Source organism: Solenopsis invicta, chromosome 6, assembly GCF_016802725.1.
Source record: "Solenopsis invicta isolate M01_SB chromosome 6, UNIL_Sinv_3.0, whole genome shotgun sequence".
NCBI classification, from domain to species: Eukaryota; Metazoa; Arthropoda; class Insecta; order Hymenoptera; family Formicidae; genus Solenopsis; species Solenopsis invicta.
In genome coordinates this window covers 16,653,654-16,674,426 of record NC_052669.1, presented here as the reverse complement: position 1 = coordinate 16,674,426, position 20,773 = coordinate 16,653,654, and the positions used below count along the sequence as shown (strand labels likewise).

General features: G+C 30.2%; 2 protein-coding genes across 7 annotated transcripts in view; one reads left to right on the top strand and one right to left on the bottom strand.

The window, feature by feature from the left end:
• Positions 1-10,392, top strand: part of LOC113004714 (titin) — a 186,040-nt gene extending 175,648 nt beyond the window's left edge. For 4 of the 5 annotated variants that reach the window (XM_039450989.1, XM_039450987.1, XM_039450988.1 and 1 more), the window contains 4 exons: positions 14-166; positions 271-394; positions 713-1,535; positions 9,799-10,392. In XM_039450989.1, coding sequence (XP_039306923.1) covers positions 14-166; positions 271-394; positions 713-1,535; positions 9,799-10,028 — 1,330 coding nt within the window. In that variant the 3' untranslated portion in view covers positions 10,029-10,392. The remainder of the gene's footprint in view (positions 1-13; positions 167-270; positions 395-712; positions 1,536-9,798) is intronic. The other variant, XM_039450992.1, reaches the window with a different exon arrangement.
• Positions 10,393-10,821: 429 nt separating this feature from the next.
• On the bottom strand, positions 10,822-17,990 carry LOC105194860 (esterase E4). Of its 2 annotated transcripts, none has more exons than XM_026140338.2 (8): positions 17,697-17,990; positions 17,051-17,345; positions 16,744-16,929; positions 12,590-12,792; positions 12,280-12,436; positions 11,500-11,823; positions 11,263-11,407; positions 10,822-11,182 (listed from the first exon to the last, which is right to left on the bottom strand). In XM_026140338.2, exons 1-8 carry the CDS (start codon positions 17,829-17,831, stop codon positions 11,035-11,037), a joined length of 1,593 nt encoding a protein of 530 aa, XP_025996123.2. In that variant the 5' UTR covers positions 17,832-17,990; the 3' UTR covers positions 10,822-11,034. The 2 variants fall into 2 exon arrangements, with proteins under 2 accessions (XP_025996123.2, XP_039306920.1); XM_039450986.1 differs by lacking the exon at positions 17,697-17,990 and having other exon boundaries at positions 17,051-17,185; positions 17,253-17,343.
• Between the last annotated feature and the right edge of the window lie 2,783 nt (positions 17,991-20,773).

Below are 20,773 nucleotides of genomic sequence, written 5' to 3'. Positions count from 1 at the left end.
TCATGATGCGTAGATTGACTGGCTTATCGCCATTTATGGGAGACAATGATATCGAAACATTTGCTAATATCACACGAGCAGATTATGATTTAGAAGACGAAGCTTTTGATGCCATTTCAAACGACGCTAAGAATTTTATTAGCGGTTTACTTATTAAACGAAAAGAGTAGGTTTTTATGTATTTTTTCTTATTTTATAAGACTATTTAATTTAATATCACATACTTGAATCACATGTAAATTTTTTGTTTCTATGTATTTCTTGGCTCAGTTCACGAATGTCGGCCACGCAGTGTTTGAAACATCCATGGATAATACAAGAAGCTACGACTATGAGTAAAGTTGTCTTGCCGACAGAAAAGCTGAAGAAATTCATCATACGCAGGAAATGGCAGGTATATATCGACGGATTTTATTAAGAATTATGTTATCAGGTTTTGAAAATGAAAAGGAAGATGTGATACAAATTTCATGTAGAGTGAAATAACTTTTGAATCAAAAAATACATGGGACAGCATGTTTCATTAGAAATAAAAAAATCAAAACAAGATTTGACTGATGTTTAATCATGATATGTTTTATGTTGAATGTTAGTTTTTCTTTATTAATCTAATAATTTATTATAGCTTTTAGTAGTTAGACTTTGTTTTTCAAATAACCTTAGCGCATATTTAATCTTCAGAGTGCATGCGTTGTGCTATTTGTTTGAATAGAAAACAGGAAATGCCATTCGCGCATTAGGAAGAATGGTAACACTTTCGGCGCATAATAAACATAGTCCCACAACACGAGCGGTATTATCGCCTACGCTTGAACAACAATTTGATAGCACCAAAATGAAGTATTCCGATGAAATTAAATCGATTTCTACTGCTATCAATAAAGATATAGAAAATGTGGAAACAAGCACGAAAAAGAATTGTGCTAAAGCAATATCGCAAACAAATTTAAATTCCACATGTGTGAAAGAGGTAAACGTAATGCAAAAAACGTTGACGGAAAACGAAAATAACTCAAATGATTTTTCGAAGCAGATAAGTACCAGAAAAGAGATGTTTAAATTACATAAATTAATACCAAAGACAGCAGACATTCCACAAAACTTCACGGCGTATGTAGGGACTTTAGCAGAAAAGAATGAAAATGAGGAAAGCGATAAAGAAGTAATCAATAAATCTTTTGAAATAGAACACATTCCAAAATCTCAGACATTACCTAGGATGTTTCGAGGTGATTTGCACGATTCCGGAATAAGTGATTGCGGTTCGAGCTTGATGACTCCTTCAGTTCATGTAGAACCAGGAATAGTATCCACTATTAAGGAAGAAATAGATCATGAGGGTCCCAACCGAGAAAGTAAACAAATATTGAAAAATGAAGATAATCGGCGAAGTTCAACGGTAGAAATTTTAGTAAATTTAGTGCAAAGCAAGAAAACTTTTCCTTACGACACGGAAATTATTGCGGACGGTGACAAGGTAGCTACAAAACATAACGTGACTAAAGCTTCGTTTGAAACTAATCCTGTGCAAAAAGGTGTGTGTATATCATTAAAATTATTTTGATGAAAATTTTTTTCAGAATTTTTCATATTTTAAATTTGTAAATATTTTTGAAAAGAGGAAAATCACCAAAACTAACATCCCATGTTGTTTTTGGATAATAATTCTTAAACAAGAGTTAAAAATAAAACTTTGAAAACATAAATACAAATTACAAAGTGTCTTCTATCAGATGGTATAGCAGTGAATGTCGTACCAAATCATTAGTATAAATAAGAATACAAATCTTTCCATATGTTCAGTTAAATGATTTAATGTCTGAAACTGGATCATTTGTCTCTTCGCAGAGTTTAATAAGAACATCGATCATGTTTGGATATTGAAACTAAACGGCTTCAAAACCAAAAATTCTACTCTATCATCGAGTTTCACACATGTTTTATAATGATAGAAACTTGACATATTTTTTCATTATATCCCACCTCTTTGTTGAGGCGAAGAATAACACAAATAATCTATAAAAAATTTCAAACAAAGATATAGATTTTACCAACGTTTTTACAGCGCCTGCTACGACTATATTTAAACTGTGACAACTACGTGAATTAAAAAAGCTTATGAAAATTCTCAAAATTCCCTCTTGCCTTTTTTACACCTTTGTTTTTTCCAACTATATTTGCTCCTTTATCATATCCCTATTCACAGCAATCGTTCATATCTAAATCGTAATTTTGTATAATATTGTCAAGAAAGAGGCCAGTTAGCCCTTCCTTTGTAGCGTCACTGACCGGCTTGTACGCAATAAAACACTTTCTTACCTGAACTTCGTCAATGTCGACAAAACGTAATGTGATAAATAATTGCGCGACGTGACTTACATCATCCAAATAACAATTCGTGAGTTTACGTTATTCTCACGATGTGATAATTACGCTGTGCGTGCAAAAGTGCATCACAGTGCCCTCACAATGTGATGTACTCGTACATACATACACGTGTGCGCCTATCACATTGTGAGGGCACTGTGATGCACTTTTGCACGCACAGCGTGATTATCACATCCCAAGATATATATATATATATATGTGTGTGTGTGTGTGTGTGTGTGTGTGTGTGTGTGTGTGTGTGTGTGTGTGTGTGTGTGTGTGTGTGTGTGTGTGTGTGTGTGTGTGTGTGTGTGTGTGTGTGTGTGTGTGTGTGTGTGTGTGTGTGTGTGTGTGTGTGTGTGTGTGTGTGTGTGTGTGTGTGTGTGTGTGTGTGTGTGTGTGTGTGTGTGTGTGTGTGTGTGTGTGTGTGTGTGTGTGTGTGTGTGTGTGTGTGTGTGTGTGTGTGTGTGTGTGTGTGTGTGTGTGTGTGTGTGTGTGTGTGTGTGTGTGTGTGTGTGTGTGTGTGTGTGTGTGTGTGTGTGTGTGTGTGTGTGTGTGTGTGTGTGTGTGTGTGTGTGTGTGTGTGTGTGTGTGTGTGTGTGTGTGTGTGTGTGTGTGTGTGTGTGTGTGTGTGTGTGTGTGTGTGTGTGTGTGTGTGTGTGTGTGTGTGTGTGTGTGTGTGTGTGTGTGTGTGTGTGTGTGTGTGTGTGTGTGTGTGTGTGTGTGTGTGTGTGTGTGTGTGTGTGTGTGTGTGTGTGTGTGTGTGTGTGTGTGTGTGTGTGTGTGTGTGTGTGTGTGTGTGTGTGTGTGTGTGTGTGTGTGTGTGTGTGTGTGTGTGTGTGTGTGTGTGTGTGTGTGTGTGTGTGTGTGTGTGTGTGTGTGTGTGTGTGTGTGTGTGTGTGTGTGTGTGTGTGTGTGTGTGTGTGTGTGTGTGTGTGTGTGTGTGTATTGTATATATGTATTTATATATATAAATATACATATATAAATATATATTTTTTTTCTATGTATAATAACTGAAGAAATCGTGGAAGATTATAGAATTCAATTTTTCTATTGATATTGATTGCTTGAAAATGTGAAACCGAAATTCGTTGTACTCTTAATTCACAAGAGCGACATATATTTATAAAAAAGAATATATTATATATATTAAAATACCTACTCTCCCTTAAATAAAATAATTTTGTTGAAGAAACTGCGTTGACTATTTGCTTTTTCTTTATAGATAGCATTTAAAGTGATGTAATGCAATCTAACTTTGACATATTTTTGTATATTGTTTGAATTAATTGAATAATATGGTTATCCATCATTGAATGATCGTGAATATGTTCTGTCAGATTCTTAAAACATCAGTTCCTATAAAGTTTGTTAAAATTTTATTCGTTAAATAGTGGCCATGATATTTCTTTTTTATAAATGTGTTGGTATCGTAAAGAGCACAACAAATTTCGGTTTCATATTTACGAACAATTAATATTACATCATGGGAAGGTTGGATTAATCCTCCACGATTTTTTCTATTTATTAAATTATTTTGTCGACTTTTGCTACTAATGCAGTAATACAATTTTCGCAACGCAAAGTATTTTTTAATTGTCTTAAAATGTAACCAGCAATATATTCAATAACATTATTTGAAAATTCCGTTATTTGTCTGGTATTTGACAAATAATGATCGTGAAACAGAGAATTATCGTTTATAGTATCACAATTTTCTGATTCATTGTTTGATCGTGCTAATTTAGAAGTGGGATTAATAATTTCTTCAGATTGTTTAATTTTGTTTGCAGATGTCATATGTAAAATAGATATTTCCTCTAAGGACATACAATTTCCACTATTTGAATTACGTATGTCTGCATGAACTAAAATTTTTTTTATAGCAGCTTTAAACTGCCTCACAGTTGGATTATTATTTTTTCCCCCATGATGCCTTAAACACCCAAACAATAATTCGACATGATCCTGACTTAACTTACGGCGGTATATGTTGTAATAACTTATTTTCTTCATATAATTCGTTATATAATATTAATGTACTTTCAATGCAAATTAAGAACCGAGAAATCTAGTCGAGAATTTATTATTAATTTGTCATTCTTATTTTTTAATGATAATATACTTTTTACATTCATTAAACTTCTCTTTGACTATTTTAATATTTTTTGAATTTAAAGCTTGTTTAAATCCAAATTGATATATATTGTGTGAATTTAAAATATCAAAAAGATTGTTAAGTATACATAGAAATTGTATCGTTCCTTCGCAAGAACAAAATTGTTCTAACTGTAAATCAGTTTTAAAAAATAAGAGCCCATCAGCGACAGATTTATTAAAAATTTGAGCTGCTAAACGGACCTTCATTTTTTGTTTTGTGTAATTAATATGAGCATTTCGTAATTTATTACCTAATTGCATTCCTTCACTTTCTTGTAACCAATGTAATGCTATGATATCTGACCATTGTATAAGTTGATTATTTACATCTACTAAAATATACATGTCACTAAATGTGTTACGTACTAATTTTAGCATGTGACATGGATCAAGAAATGCTACTACCTTGTTGTTTGTAATTGGATGACGAAATGATGTCTGTAATGAAGACATATTACTGAAATCACATCTGAGTTCTCGAAACATGTTTAAATTTGTACTAGTTCCATCGCATGTTACCGATATTATTTTCAAGCCAGTCTCATACAAACTTTTTAAGCACTCTATTAATAGGTTACTGTTTTCTTTATCAGACATTTCTTTAATAAAATAATATGCAATAGGAATTTTCCATGAGCTATTGACACAAGTTACCATAAATACTAAAGCCTGTTTAGCTAAAGTAATATCATCCCAACCAATATCACAGCCTAAATCAACATATCCACTAAATTGCACATCGTCATACGCTAAATGCTCACGAATAGCCATTTCATCAAATTGAACACTACCAAATAAAATATACTTTGTATTTTGTACTCGATTTTTAATCGATTGTAAAGCTTCTGTACTAATACCAGTATCACCATTTATTGTTTTGTACCATGATGAAATGGTTTTCGTATGTGGTAAACATAATTTAAATTTTTTACGAACATATTCGTAAGCACGTAGAGTATAATAATGCAATGTTAACGCAAATATGCACAATTGTGGATCATATTGCCTTGGCGTAGGCGCATGTATTTGCTTTTTACGTAAACGTTTCAATAATTGTTCATTACATCCACTTAGACTAAGCAGCATTTCACTTTGCTCTGTTTCTATAAACGTTTTTATTGTTGCGTATTTAAAATGTCTTTCAATGTTGAAAGTTTTTCATTGCGTCGACGTATTATCTGTTGCAAGTTTCGCATTTTTTTTGTATGTTGTTCTCTATGGTATTTCAATAATTTTCTTAGTCGACACTTTTCTGGGGAATTATAAATTCTTTTTGGTGATACCATCGTTGCTTTTTATGTTGTATGTACATAATTTCATTGATGTCATTGTTTGGTTATCTGAAGTTGACGGTTGTACTAAAAATAATAACAATAATTATAAAATAAATAATTTATAATTTTTACAGTTACATTGCTCCTACAAACGATAAGCATTTTCCAATCATAAATAGTATATTATATTCCAGCAAAAAATTTTGTTGCAAAAATATACATAAACATAAAAAAATATATAAATATGTATAAATATATGTAATTATATTAGGAGTACAAATTGAAAACCGCCGTTTTCCAGTAGATGGCGCCAGCGGTAAATGCTGGCACCAAACGTTAGATCAAAAATTTTAAATGTAAGGTTGGGCATCTGGCAACAATTTCTTATCATTGCAGTTGTGAATTTTTATCGGCGTTATATATTTTTTTGTGATCGAAAATGTCGAAATTTGTGCCCAATAAGCGTCATTTGCGGGAAGTTTTGCTTTTTGCCTTCAATTCGAAAAAATCTGCGGCTGAGGCGCGTCGAATAATTGTAAAAACTTATGGTGAGGTTTCCATTAGTGAAAGAACGTGTCGAGAATGGTTTCAACGCTTCAAAAGTGATTTCGGCGTAGAAGACAAGGAGCGTCCCGGACAGGTGAAAAAGTTTGAAGACGCACAATTGGAAACATTACTGAATGAAGATTCATCTTAAACGCAACAGGAGCTTGCAGATTCATTGGGCGTGACTCAACAAGCTATTTCACATCGTTTGAAAACCATGGGAATGATCCAAAAGCATGGACACTGGGTGTCATACGAATTAAAGCCGAGAGACGTCGAACGGCGTTTTTTCGCGTGCGAACAACTGCTCCAACGGCAAAAACGGAAGGGTTTTCTGCATCGTATTGTAACCGGCGATGAAAAGTGGATCCATTATGATAATCCAAAGCGAAAAAAATCGTGGGGCTACCGCGGCCATGCATCAACATCGACAGCCAAGCCAAACATCCATGGCTCGAAGCTCATGCTGTGTATTTGGTGGGACCAGCTCGGCGTGATTTATTATATTATGAGCTGTTGCAACCGGGTGAAACCATCACAGGAGCTCGCTACCGAACACAACTAATGCGTTTGAGCCGAGCATTGCAGGAAAAACGGCCACAATACGAGCAAAGACACGAAAAAGTGATGTTGCTGCACGACAACGCTCGGCCACATGTTGCTCAGGTCATTAAAACCTATCTGGAAACATTGAAATGGGACGTCTTACCTCATCCGCCGTATTCTCCTGACATCGCCCCTTCAGATTACCACTTATTCCGATCAATGGCGCATGGCCTGGCTGAGCAGCACTTCCATTATTACGAAGAGGCCAAAAACTGGGTCGATTCGTGGATCGCCGCAAAAGACGAGCAGTTTTTTCGACGCGGGATTCGTATGCTGCCCGAAAGGTGGGAGAAAGTAGTGGCCAGCGATGGACAATACTTTCAAGAATAAGTATGTAACCATTTTTCAACAATCAATCCTCAAATTTTGACAAAAAACGGCGGTTTTCAATTTGTACTCCAATATATGAAATATGTCGATACATATTTATATTATTTCTCTTCTTTTGTAAAATTTATTTGGCGTAAGAAAAAAAAATTAAAATAAGACATTAAAAATTAATGAAAGATTTTCGCATTGTTTCTGTTATAAAATGTTAAGTTTGAAGAAATGAGAAAAATTACCCATACATATAATCATAAGTATACTTGTTATTGTAATTGTAATACTTTGTAAGTTTTACAAAAAAAGAAATAATATAAACATGTATGGACATATTTCAAATATATACAAAATATTATATAAATTATATATTTATATATATTTATACATACTTACACATACTTTTCTATAGTTATGTTTTTTTATAAAAAATTTTTTACCGAGATAGGCACATAAAAACTATTTTTATTTACAGCGTGCAACAAAGCAATCTTCTTTCTCTTTTTTTTTCCACTTCTACATTTTGTACTTTCAGTGGCAATTGGTCTTAGTCGCGTTAGTAACCCATTGGTCTTAGTAACCCATTAGTATCAAAAGAATTTTTTGAAAAATGATTTGAACAAATACGAGCATTGTTGAGAATATTTGACAGAAGATCCAAATATTGATCCACAAGTTGCGGTTATTCTTTGGAATACTATAAGAAATAAACAATATTAAGTTAAAACAACTTCTCTGAAAATTGACTATTATTATTTTATAAAACATGCAATTTTTTTATATCTGTTGAATGTAATTTTACGATTTTTATTGTTCATTTATTTCCAATTTTGGTTGTCGGGTCGATTTTTACAATTTTTTACATAACATCACACCATTTTTAATTAAAAATATTAGAATATGTATTTAAAATTCTATCTGACTGTTTTGTTATTTTCACGAGATTTGAAATATTATTAGGTTGCATGCATCTCCTAACACTTGCGAACGCGCACGGTAACGGTCAATCAGACTTACCTCGTCGCAACGTCCCGCAGTGGCTCCCCCTCCCCCTTACAACGCAGTGCTCTATCACTATATTCCTATATCTATCAGTCCAATATGACTGAGAAGTATTTTGCCTCTTTTACCGTCAATACAATTTTTTTTCGAACTTCACCTCCAAGTAAATTGATCAATTTATTTTGAATTTTTTTACGGCAATAGTGAATATAGTCTCTGCGTTTAAAGTGCTTTATCATAACAGGAATAAATTTTCCCAATTATTCAACTACTAAAAAATTATTGTTATTGGAAGTATTAACTTTTTATCAAAAGTAGAATCAATTAACCGCTCGAGAATAGAAATCCATCATATTTTCTCGTCATTAATCTATTTTTGTAAATGTTTGTCTACTTCGCTCAACGTTTCAAAACCTCTATCCAATTTTCCATAACGTGCAAATGATCAGGAAATATTTTTTGGCTTTTAAGACGCTTCAATAAATGTTTTCTATCATTAAATTCTTCTTTGCTTAAATTAGAGTTGCGGATTTAGCAAAACAATTTACAGCAAGAACAATAAATTTTATCTGTAAACTGAGAATAAACCACTTTTGTTTACAAATTTCTGTATAGACAACAAAACTATTATATAAATATCGATGTTATAGCGCCCCCTTTTCCCTAAAGACGACACCTTGGGTGATCGTCTCATTCGTCCCAACTTTGCGCCGGACTTGTTTTTATTGATATACAGTACAATATTTAGTTTTTAAGAATAGAAATACGGAAGTACCACTATGAAAAAAATAGGCTAGTATCAACGACTTTTATCTACTTTAACTTTTTACAGATTTTTTAAGTTTTTCTTATTTATAAATTTTATTAAAATAATAAGTTTTTTAATGTTTAATAAATTAAAATGAATACTCTTTAGAAAAAAAATGGACTTATTCTTATCATTTTATAATTTTCAGATTTTATAAGATTTCTTTAGAAATTAAAGAATAAGAAATTTTTGTAATTAGTTTTCATACATATCTATAGATTTCTAGAAAAGATAGAAACTTTTACAGTTTTTCATAATTGCTCTGAAAGAAACATTTTCTGCCATAATAAGTTTGAAACAACGCGACATCGGTGATTGTAGATGTCGCGGTGGACTTCTAGTTTTCATAATTAAAGAACATTGAATAAAAGACGCAACATTGATATTTCTCAATTATGTGTGTACAGTTTAATAAAATGGTAATAAAGTTATGTTTTGAAAGTGAGTCTTCAAAAATTTCTTTAAAATAAAAAAAAAGTATTTTCACAGTAAAGTAAATAATATATCATCACAAATATCTATGTCTAGTTTAAATTGGTATTTGTATGTTTTAAATATTAATCTGAAAAAATTTAAAAAAAATTTTTTTTTAATGTTATTTTATACAATAATTATGAAAAATTATGAAAAATTTTCATCATGGTAATATTTAAAATTATTTATTGTAAATAAAAAATTCAATAATATTATTAAAATCTTACAATGTTGCAGTTATCAACAAGAACACGGATGCAAGGATATTAATCAAACATAATCACGATAAATTCCGCCCAACTGGAAACGTAAGTCGTACGGCTAAGATATTCGAAAGGAAAAATAAAACATTAAATTCAAACAATTCGCAAGTTTCGATGACACAGTGTACGTATTCTGCCGCTATAATCACAGAAAAGCCGCCTAATGAAAGAATACAGAAAGCTTTTGCATTCTGGAAAAAATAAAGTTATCTCTCTTTTAAAATATATTGAATAATATACAAATCAAAACAAGTAAATCATTACATCATTTTCAAGTAAAATAGAAATATAACTGTTTGCAAGATGTCACCAATATGTAGAAAGATTGACAGATACATATAGGGACATGATATACAATCAATTAAGCACAATTGAAATCATAACTTTCTCGATTCTAACATTAAAAAATAAATTCAAATTGTTCTATCAATTATTTTAACAATTATATTAACATAAATCGCTCGATTGAATGGAAGAAATATATATTTATTGTTAGAGTGGGCGATCATTCCTTGAAGAATTTACACACAATGATTTATAATTATTATCGACTGCATCGCAATCTACGGAAAAAAATAAACTTTCAAAATTTTTATATTAAACATAATCCGCCATTTACATTAAAATTATAACCTACTTTTTATTAAACCTAATTGTAATTGCATTCATAAGTTAAAAAAATATTTTTATTATGAAAATATACATATATATATATATATATATATATATATATATATATATATATATATTCTGTCATTTTTTTGGTTTTAAATATAACTTCGAAATATATAATTACTATGTATATAATTGGCATTTTTATTAAATATCAACTTATAATATACGTGTTTTTAATAAAACATTTTTTAAGAAACATGTGTGTATGTAAATAAATAATCAACTCTGTAAGTAATTAATGATATAATATTATATTTGGCAGAATACATATGTATACTTTAAATTTAAGATTGTTATTTGTAAACATATCTCTGTAATTGAATTTATGTAAAAATGAAATAAACACATCTGTATTATTACTATAAGTTATTTACATAGAAAAATAAAAATATATATATATATATATACATATACACGAGTTATATTAATAAGTATTCACACAGAAATATTTTCTACTTACACCTTAAATCCACAACAAATTTAAGATAACTTTAAATGTTTCACACTAGTCAATATATTAACGTTTGCAGAATTTTTATAACTCCGACTCTTGTAATATGCTATTATATTCAGTAACGGTTAAAAGTTGAGGAGTATCGCCGATGTCCAAATAATTAAAAGTATCTGGTGTTGCTGGCAACCAAATAGTAGTTATATATTCATCTAAGACAGGAGTAGGATTTCTGAAAACAAAAAATATTTTTATTTTATTTATTAATCTATCTTAATAATATTATTGTTACATGTAACTTCTGATAAGTACCCTATTTTTGCAAAATTGGTCCACATTCTCGTAAGAATTTCTAATATTTCCCGATCCTTTGTACCTATTGCCGGCGGTTCAGGATCATCAATTTTACACTTAGGCAAATAAAAAAGATATGGCATATCATCAACATGAGAAGCTCCTAAAAAATTCCGTTAATTAAAATTATAAAAAGTAAATAAATAAAATTTATTTTTAATCAAAAGAGTTATATAAATTATACAACTCATATACCGATTGTAGTCCATTTATTTTCCGTAAGCCTCGTCTGAGTCATTTGGTTACCAACATAAGAAAATTGATAGAAAAAAGTCAATGCTTGTTTCTTTTTCCTTCGTTTGTTGACAAAATCTTTAGTAGGAATATTAAAATGTATATCACTTAGACATCGTATAATAGATGGAATATTCTCTTCAGTAAACGGTTTATTATGAAAATATTGCTGCTTAACACGTTCTGTCACTTCTATTATCTTTTTCTGATTTTGCGAATTTAGAAAATTTTCTATGTGTCGCGGTAGATCCTCATACATTGTCTTTAAAGTCTTCTCGCTAGTATCTATTAACAAATAAACCATCTATAAGTTTAAGAGAATGCAAAAATCATAACAATGATGACATATAATATTATATTTTAATATGTATATAATAATATATGTGTGTACAATATTAAAAAGAAATTTAAATTAAAAAAAATAATTAAAATAGCTATCAAATCTTGAGTAAAATATTCAGTGAAACAATGCTAATTAAATATTCGCTTAATATAACCAAAAATAACTTTTATTGTCTAAATATTTAATAAATACTACCAAACAGTTTATTATATTATTATTTAATAGTATTTGCGTAAATATTAGGAAAGTAAAATTAAATTTTACTTTTAAATATTTTTGATTACATTAACTAAAGTTTAATTGATACTATTTTACTAAACTAGTAACTCATTTAGTAACTATTATAAAATTATTTTTAATGTATAAATAAAATTACTAATTTTATTAATTTTTAATACCTTTAAGAAACATGATATATTCGTGAGAGGTAAAACCAACCATGATTGGTATATTATTGTCATCATCAAGTATTTGAGCGATAGACGATGAAAGGAAAGGTCTTCTTGCTTTATCATCAATTGTAGGTCCAAATGGGATATTAAAAGTACGCGATTTCTACAAAACTTTTTTTTGTGAATGATCATAATATTGTCATCCATTAAAATTTATTATTTAAGATGTACGATTTCATCTTTCACATGTAATGATGTATTAAAAATTCAAATTTGTGACGAAATAAGAAAGAAATACATAAAAAATAATCCTTACTTCTGGAGTAAGAACTTTATATTGCGCCTTGACGATTTCAACAGCTGGTAATGTTTGGAGAAGCTCAAAAACTTTTTTAGGATCTTTAGAATCGTTGCCAAGTACCGACGCAAGTTTAAAAGAAGAGACTTCTGGTTGATTTCTTATCATCGCCCAATCACATGTAACTGTACCACTCTGAAGAATAGCTTTGTGAAAAAGTCCTAAAGATGTGCATGCGTATGTGAAAAAAATAATATTAATATTTTATATTTTGTTATTACTGGTGATGGAAAATCTAATACATGTATATTATAGAAATCTTGTTGTGTTTGCACTAACAATTGTGAAGGCTCACTTTGGCAAATTAATTCAATTTGTTTTTAATTTTGGAGCCATTAAATTTATATTTGTCCTAATATTTAATATTTTGTTCAAAACTGTATATTTGTAATTCATGCGTGGTTACTATTTGTGAAAAATATATTAAACCAATTTTGAATAGAATATATTATAGGGTTGGTAAGTAACACGATACTAATAACGCTATTACCGTTTCCGTTACTTTTATCTATCTGTAACGATAACGGTGACGTTTTTACAGTAACAAATTTATTTTCATCATTGCGAAAAAGTTCACTTATACCATTACTTTTCTGTTATCCTTGTACCTATTCATAGATCGCGAGCTAATTTTATTACGTAATTGGAGCAATGTACTTTTCTTCACGATCGCCAATCGTAGAGAAGTACGTCCAATTAAATGGTAACGGTATTCGCGACTTGAAGAACTCGGTAACCCGAACAGTAGGTACGACAACACCGCGATAATATTTCACTTCAATCTTTTATAAAATGGACACTGGGTGCAGAAATTCTCGCCATTCACAAAATTGTCAAATAAAAAAATATGAAAAGATATATATATGTGTGTGTGTGTGTGTGTGTGTGTGTGTGTGTGTGCGTGCGCGTGCGCGTGCGCGTGCGTGTGCGTGTGCGTGTGCGTGTGCGTGTGTGTGTGTGTGTAAATTTAATACAAGAAAACTCGCTCTATGTACAGAATAGTTCAGAGAGTTTCAAGTTTTAATAGTTATTATACAGGTCTACAAAATTGGAGGGGCCTTGCACTTTGAACTTTGAATGACGTTTCTATAGGATTTTGATGCGCTGAAAATGACTACGTTGTCCGTTTTTTTTCCATCACCCTCTATTTTTTAAATAATCGCAAAAACAGCTTTTTTCGAATTTGACTTCTTTATGAATTTTTTCTGGTTAAAAAAAAATGATAGCAAGGTCAGTTTTACGCAGAAATATTCCCACAATACAGAAAATATTTTTTCGCTTCTTATAAAAATGTTTTATGCAAACCGTAAACAAAAAATTTTGAAAAAATCGTGAAAATCGTAAAAAAATGATAAATTTCAAAATATAAAACCAAATAATTAAAAAGGCCTGTTTTTTTATTGCTAAAGTAGTGCACATTCTGCGTTAAAAATAATATTTAAATATATGTTTGAAATTTGATGAAAGCAAGAAGAAAAATCTAGTGCAGTTCAATGCAGAAACAAAAACAAATCCAACATATACTTAATTTTCTGATACAATACAAATGTTTTTTCTTTTATTAGAATAATTTTATATGTTTAAGTACGATTTATAATAAAAACTTTCTTAAATTCTTTATATATGTTACATACTTGCGTATTATATATATTCTGGATTAACCTTCCGTAGGCAGTCTCGGTTTTTTTTTGTTTGAAGAAAAATTCTTAATCTCAAATGTCTTTGCTTAAATTCAAATTTTTATTAAATTAAAGTTTTAACATTAAAGGAGTTAGTTATTTGATAATGTAGGAATGTTGAAAATTATTATAACAGTGAAATTTTCTATTTTTTCTTAGCTTTCCTAGCTTGTGCCATATGACACAGAGAGACGGTCAAAGGACGTCCTTAGGATCGACTTGGACGACCTGAGGACGTCCTTAGGCTCAGCTTAGGACTTAAACGTCCCAAGGACGTCCTTTGGATACAGTGTGCTGTGTGGGCGACTTAAAATTACGTCCAGTGGGAATAACGTAGGCTATATATAGAATTCCTTTAGTTTATTTAACATTCGTCGGAAAGTCCTGAAATTTTCATCCTAGTATAATGTCCTGAGTCCGTCCCATTATTGTCTCGGGACATACAGGACGAATTCAGGATCATCCTGAGGGCGTCTTGTGCTACTAGGGATCTTATTACAGAACATGGCCTCTCAGAAACATATTTTCACTATGTGCAATCTTTTTTCTTCACTATTTACAACATTACTATTTACATTATTATAATATTTACATTATTCTAGATAACGATTAATCTTAATACTAAATTTACAATTTAATTGCATACTTAAATGTGGAATATAATTTTCCAATTTAATAAAAGCAAGCTCTTTTATTTTCAAAGTCCTGAGTCATTGACATTCTTTTGTACTTTGCTTTCTAGGATTGATTTTTTATTAAATAATAAATATAAATTTAACATTAAGATTAATCGTTATGTAGTATAAGTAAATATTATAATAATGTAAATATGTTATTTATACGCATTTTTTAAATTCTTGTCTTCCATATTGAATCAGCCATTTTGATTTGTTTATTTTTGGAATCAGTGTCCAAAAAAACTATACACAACATGATCTCACACAATTTTATAACTTCTTAAACTTTATTCGATGGCAGTCCGTCAGACGCGAGAGAATGTTGCGCACCGTAGGTAACGCTCGCGGGATGCATTTATGGTTTAAATTCAATAACTTTTTAATAAATAATTGGAAATTAATTTTTTAAAAAAAGAATTGAACTAGAAACATAGAGCTAATTTGCTTAACCAGTCAAATATGTTGTAAGATTTTTTGTTTTTTAATTATTTGGTTTTATATTTCGAAATTTATCATTTTTTTACGGTTTTTCACGATTTTTTCAAAATTTTTTGTTTACGGTTTGCATAAAACATTTTTATAAGATGGAAAAAAATATTTTCTGTATTGTGGGAATATTTCTGCGTAAAATGCCGTAAAGCTGACCTTGCTATCATTTGTTCTTTAATCAGAAAAAATTTATAAAGAAGTCAAGTTTGAAAAAAGCTGTTTTTGAGATTATTTAAAAAATGGAGGGTGGTAGAAAAAAACGGTCAACGTAATGGTTTTCAGCGCATCAAAATCCTATAGAAACGTCATTCAAAGTTCAAAGCACAAGATCTCCCCCCCCCCCAATTTTGTAAACCTATGTTATTAGTTATTATATTTAACATTAATTATCAAGTAATATAATTTAAAATCACTGAATGTGATACTTAATCTTATTTTATTAAGTTTATTAATTAAGTTTATTAATTTCTGTTTCTTTACCTTATGATCACAATGACGATAATACTTGGATTCTTTACTTTAAACAGGATTAGTGCGTTCAAAGACGTGAACTGCTTGAGATACGCAAGTAAATTTGTAACTGAATCAAAAACTAAGAATTGCTCCTACTATATATTTTTATATTGTGCTCAGGCCGTATCCAAACTAGGCTTCGGGCTCAAAATCTAGTTGACCAATCAGATTTTTTGATACTTGAAAACTTTTATACTTAACGTTTCCCTCTAAAACCTGTTTCCTTTAAGGTATTTCAGGATCTCAGTAATAATATTGGAGATTGCAACTTTTAAACTTTATAATTCCAAATGTCTTCAAAAATTGTATCATAACTTTTTAAAAATTTAAAGTCAAAACATATAATAGAAAATGGAAATTTTTGAGTCATCTCAAATCTCATATTACGATCCCAACACCTTGTAGTTTCACGATTACCGAAAAGATCTAATTTTTACAATTAAGCAAATAACATCCTATATTTTTCTATTAATACAATCCTACTTTATGACTATATGTAGAATTTACTATCAAATATTTATTTATTATGTGATAAACATTGAAGACTCAATAAAACTTGACAACATCCAATTTCACAAATCTTATTCCCGTTATCTTAATCCCGCTCTCATATTAGGAACTTATCCCATAAGTGATTTATATCCCACTATAGTATTACAAGAAACGAAAACAAAATAAAAAATAACAAACTATTATTTTTCAAGTAGCAGTAATGATAACGCATTTATTACCTTAAGATAACTGCTGATATTACCTTTAGATAACGGTGACAGCGTTAATAAATGCGTACAAGTGCTTCCTGCACTGACACCAAACACAGTAATGTTATTTGAATCTCCGCCAAAAACCTTAATATTTTCTTTAATCCATTTCAATGCGGCAACTTGATCTTTCAAACCTTGATTTCCGCTTGCTATTTCGTGACCAAGATTCAAAAAACCTTGAAATATAATTTTAAACATGTATTGGTAAACAATAGAAGTAAGCTCTATATCTTTCGCAAATATGCGATAAGAATTTTTTAAACATCTTGGAAAGATTCTTGGAAGCACAGATCTTACCTAAAGCGCCAAGTCTATAATTTATGGACACTAAAATGATATCTTTTGACATCAAGTAATCAGGTTGCTTGTGAGAATCATTACCAGAACCAACAAGATAAGCCCCACCATGAATCCAAACCATAACTGGATTTCCTGTCGTCCGATAAATATTATACGGTATATGAATATTAAGGTAAAGACAATCTTCGCTACCAATCACCGTTTGAGTCAATTGTTCCAATTGTACAGAAACATCGCCAGCATTTTTAGAAGCATCTCGAATACCTTCCCAGGAAGCTGGAGGTTCGGGATCCTGATTTTGAATATCAATAAGATACAATTTAATATTAAATAAAATCCCTAGCGGAGATATAGAATAAAGCAAGTGTAAAGCGCAGATTGAAACATAAAGACGTAAAAAAGTGTATGACACTTATTTAACGCTTGCATAACGCTTGTATGACGCTTATTATACGATACTTCAAGAAGCTTTCTATTTTTCGCCAGGAATAATATTTTACGTCGCAGTAACCACAAGATAATTAAAATCGAGCACATATTATTTTCTCAGTATGCTAGCAGAATAATTGTGACATATTTTCAAACAAAGGTACAATAAATAAAAATAAATCAGAGATTATTTGTGCTTGATAAAATAAGTTACCTTAAATCTCAACTCGTCTACTGGTGGAGCAGCAAAAGGTATGCCTTTAAAAGAGAGATAATGAGAACCGAGCACATTTTTTTCAAAGATTCCTTGTAGTTTTCCTTGTTTCACAGTCACAATTGGTCTATTCATGATGAAGCAAGAACTGTCTACTTTATTTATGTGATAAGCTTGTAGTATTCTGCTGCTGCTACTACTTCAGATATATTTATACTGTTATCTCTGAACCGATCAAATCATTTATATATTGAACTTTGATAATGACGTAGTTGATGATGAAATCCCTCTCTTACTGTCTCTCGACGACTGACAATGAGCCACCGATCGTGCGTGCTTTTATAGCAATATGAACTAAAAATCTATAATATATAATATATCAGGGTAAAGAAGTAACGCATTACTTTTAATTGTAACGCCGTTATCGTTATAGTTACTTTTTTGGTAACAAATTGGTAACGGCGTCAACTTTTTTTCTTGTAACGTATACTCGACAGCAAAATTAAGAGATCACCTATTCTGACTCCGAAAAATAGGCGTAATTCAAGACAGTGTAATTTTGTCAAAAATAATCGTAAAAAAATTTTTTAAAAAATATTTTAAAGCTTAAAATCTTTAGTTTTGAGATTGATAAATCATTAAACGATTTACACATTGTTTACGAAGTTACGCAGATTCAAATGGAAATGCGTCAAATCTTAACATTTTTTACAAATTTTGCAAAGCTTCACGACGCAAAATAAAAATTGCACGCAAATGCGGTGTACAGCTTTTGAAAGCGTGGATCTTTAGCTTTAATTTGCGTTTTTGTTGAGTTTTGTACGATTTCTTTTCACTGAGTTAGGCAACACTAAAGCAAAAATGGTTACTTTCTTCAATGTTGAATAAATCGGCGCATAAGAATCGTACAACGCTCAATAAGTACGCAAATTAAAAATAAAGATTCACGCTTTTGAACGCTGCAAATTGCATTTGTGTGCGATTTTTACGTCAATTTACGTCAAATAAACTCGCAAAATTCGTAATAAATTTTGCCGCATTTTTATTTTTATCCGTAAAAAATCAGTATATGTTTTCAAAGTCGATATTAAAAGTGAATGTAGAAACATTAAGCTGTGAAATGCATTTTGAAACATTTAATTTATCATTTTTGTTGATGTATCATGTTACACTCTCTTTTGGAAAGTAACTGTTGATGATCCTTTAATTTTGCTGTTAAAAGCTTACTTAATCTTTGCTGAATTCGATATTTGAACTTCATGAAAAACAAATTATAAAACGATCTTCCAAGGCTCATTTTAAAGGGCGAAACCTTACGATTATTTTAGTTAATTTTTCTTGAAGATTTTTTTACACTAAGAAATAAAGTAAGAAATTCAAGAAAGATTTTTAAAAATCAAAAATTTTCCAAATTTAAACAAATTTAGGAAGTTGCTAATTTTTGCTTAAATTAACATAAAGTCAAAAGTTAAAAAACGCTTTAAAAAGATTTAGTAATTAAAAAATAATCCACGGTATTTTCAATGTTTTATTGCATTATGAAAAATTTTTTATTTTGCGAATTTTTGATTTTTAAAAATTTTCCTGAGTTTCTGCCTTTATTCCCTAGTATAAAAAAATCTTCGAGAAAAATTAACTTAGATAAAAGAAACCTCTAAATCATTTTAAATGTTTTGCCCTTTAAAATGAACTCTGGAAGATTGTTTTATAACTTTTTTTTCACGAAATTCAAATATCGATTTCAACAAAGATTAAATGAGCGTTCAACAGCAAAATTAAAGGATCACCAACAGTTACTCTCTAAAAAAGTGTGTAACATAAGAAAGCAACAAAAATGATAAATCAAATGTTTCAAAACGCATTTTACAGCTTAATGTTTCTACATTCACTTTTAATCGACTTTGAAAATATATACTAATTTTTAACGGATAAAAATAAAAATGCGGCAAAATTTATTACAAATTTTGCGAGTTTATTTGACGTAAATTGACGTAAAAATCGCACACAAATGCAGTTTGCAGTGTTCAAAAGCGTGAATCTTTATCTTTAATTTGCGTACTTATTAAGTGTTGTACAATTTTTATTCACCGATTTATTCAACATTGAAGAAAGGAACCATTTTTGCTTCAGTGTTGCCTAATTCAGTGAAAAAAAATCATACAAAACTCAACAAAAACGCAAATTAAAGATAAAGATCCACGCTTTTGAATGCTGTAAACTGCATTTGTGTGCGATTTTTATTTCACGCTGTACAGCTTGGCAAAATTTTTATAATATTTTGACATTTGTCGGATATTTTTTACGAACTTTGCAAAGCTACATGGTATGAAAAAAAAATTCCACAAAAATGCGATTTACAGCATTTAAAAGCGTGAATCTTTACTTTTAATTTGCGTTTTTGTTGAGCATTGTACAATTATTATTCACTGAATTATTCAACATTGAAATAAAATGGCCATTTTTGCTTCAATGTTGCCTAGCTCAGTGAAAAAAAATGGTATAAAACCCAACAGAAACGTAAATTAAAGCTAAAGATCCACGCTTTCGAATGCTGCAAACCGCATTTGCGTGCAATTTTTATTTTGCATTGTAGAGCTTTGCAAAATTTGTAAAAAAGTTTAAGATTTGACACATTCCCATTTGAATCCGCGTGACTTCGTAAACAATGTGTAAATCGTTTAATGATTTATCAATCTCAAAACTAAAGATTTCAAGTTTTAAAATGCTTTTTTTAAATATTTTACAATCATTTTTGACAAAGTTACACTGTCTTTAATTACGCTTATTTTTTGGAGTCAGAATAAGTGATCCCTTAATTTTGCTATCAAGTGTAGTTAAATTTTTCAATAACGGTAACGAATTTAATAATTACTTTTATCGTTATTTTTTATATTTTAGTCTATTTATAGCATAATTTTTGTATTATATATTTAATTTTCATTTTTCAATTGATGTTCTTTGGCCAATACTTACAGTCGCGATCATATATTTAAAATCATCTCAAGTATTGTCTTAAGATGTCATCAACCAATCAAAATCACATTAGCATCTTAAAACGCTAAATACGGCCTTGAAAT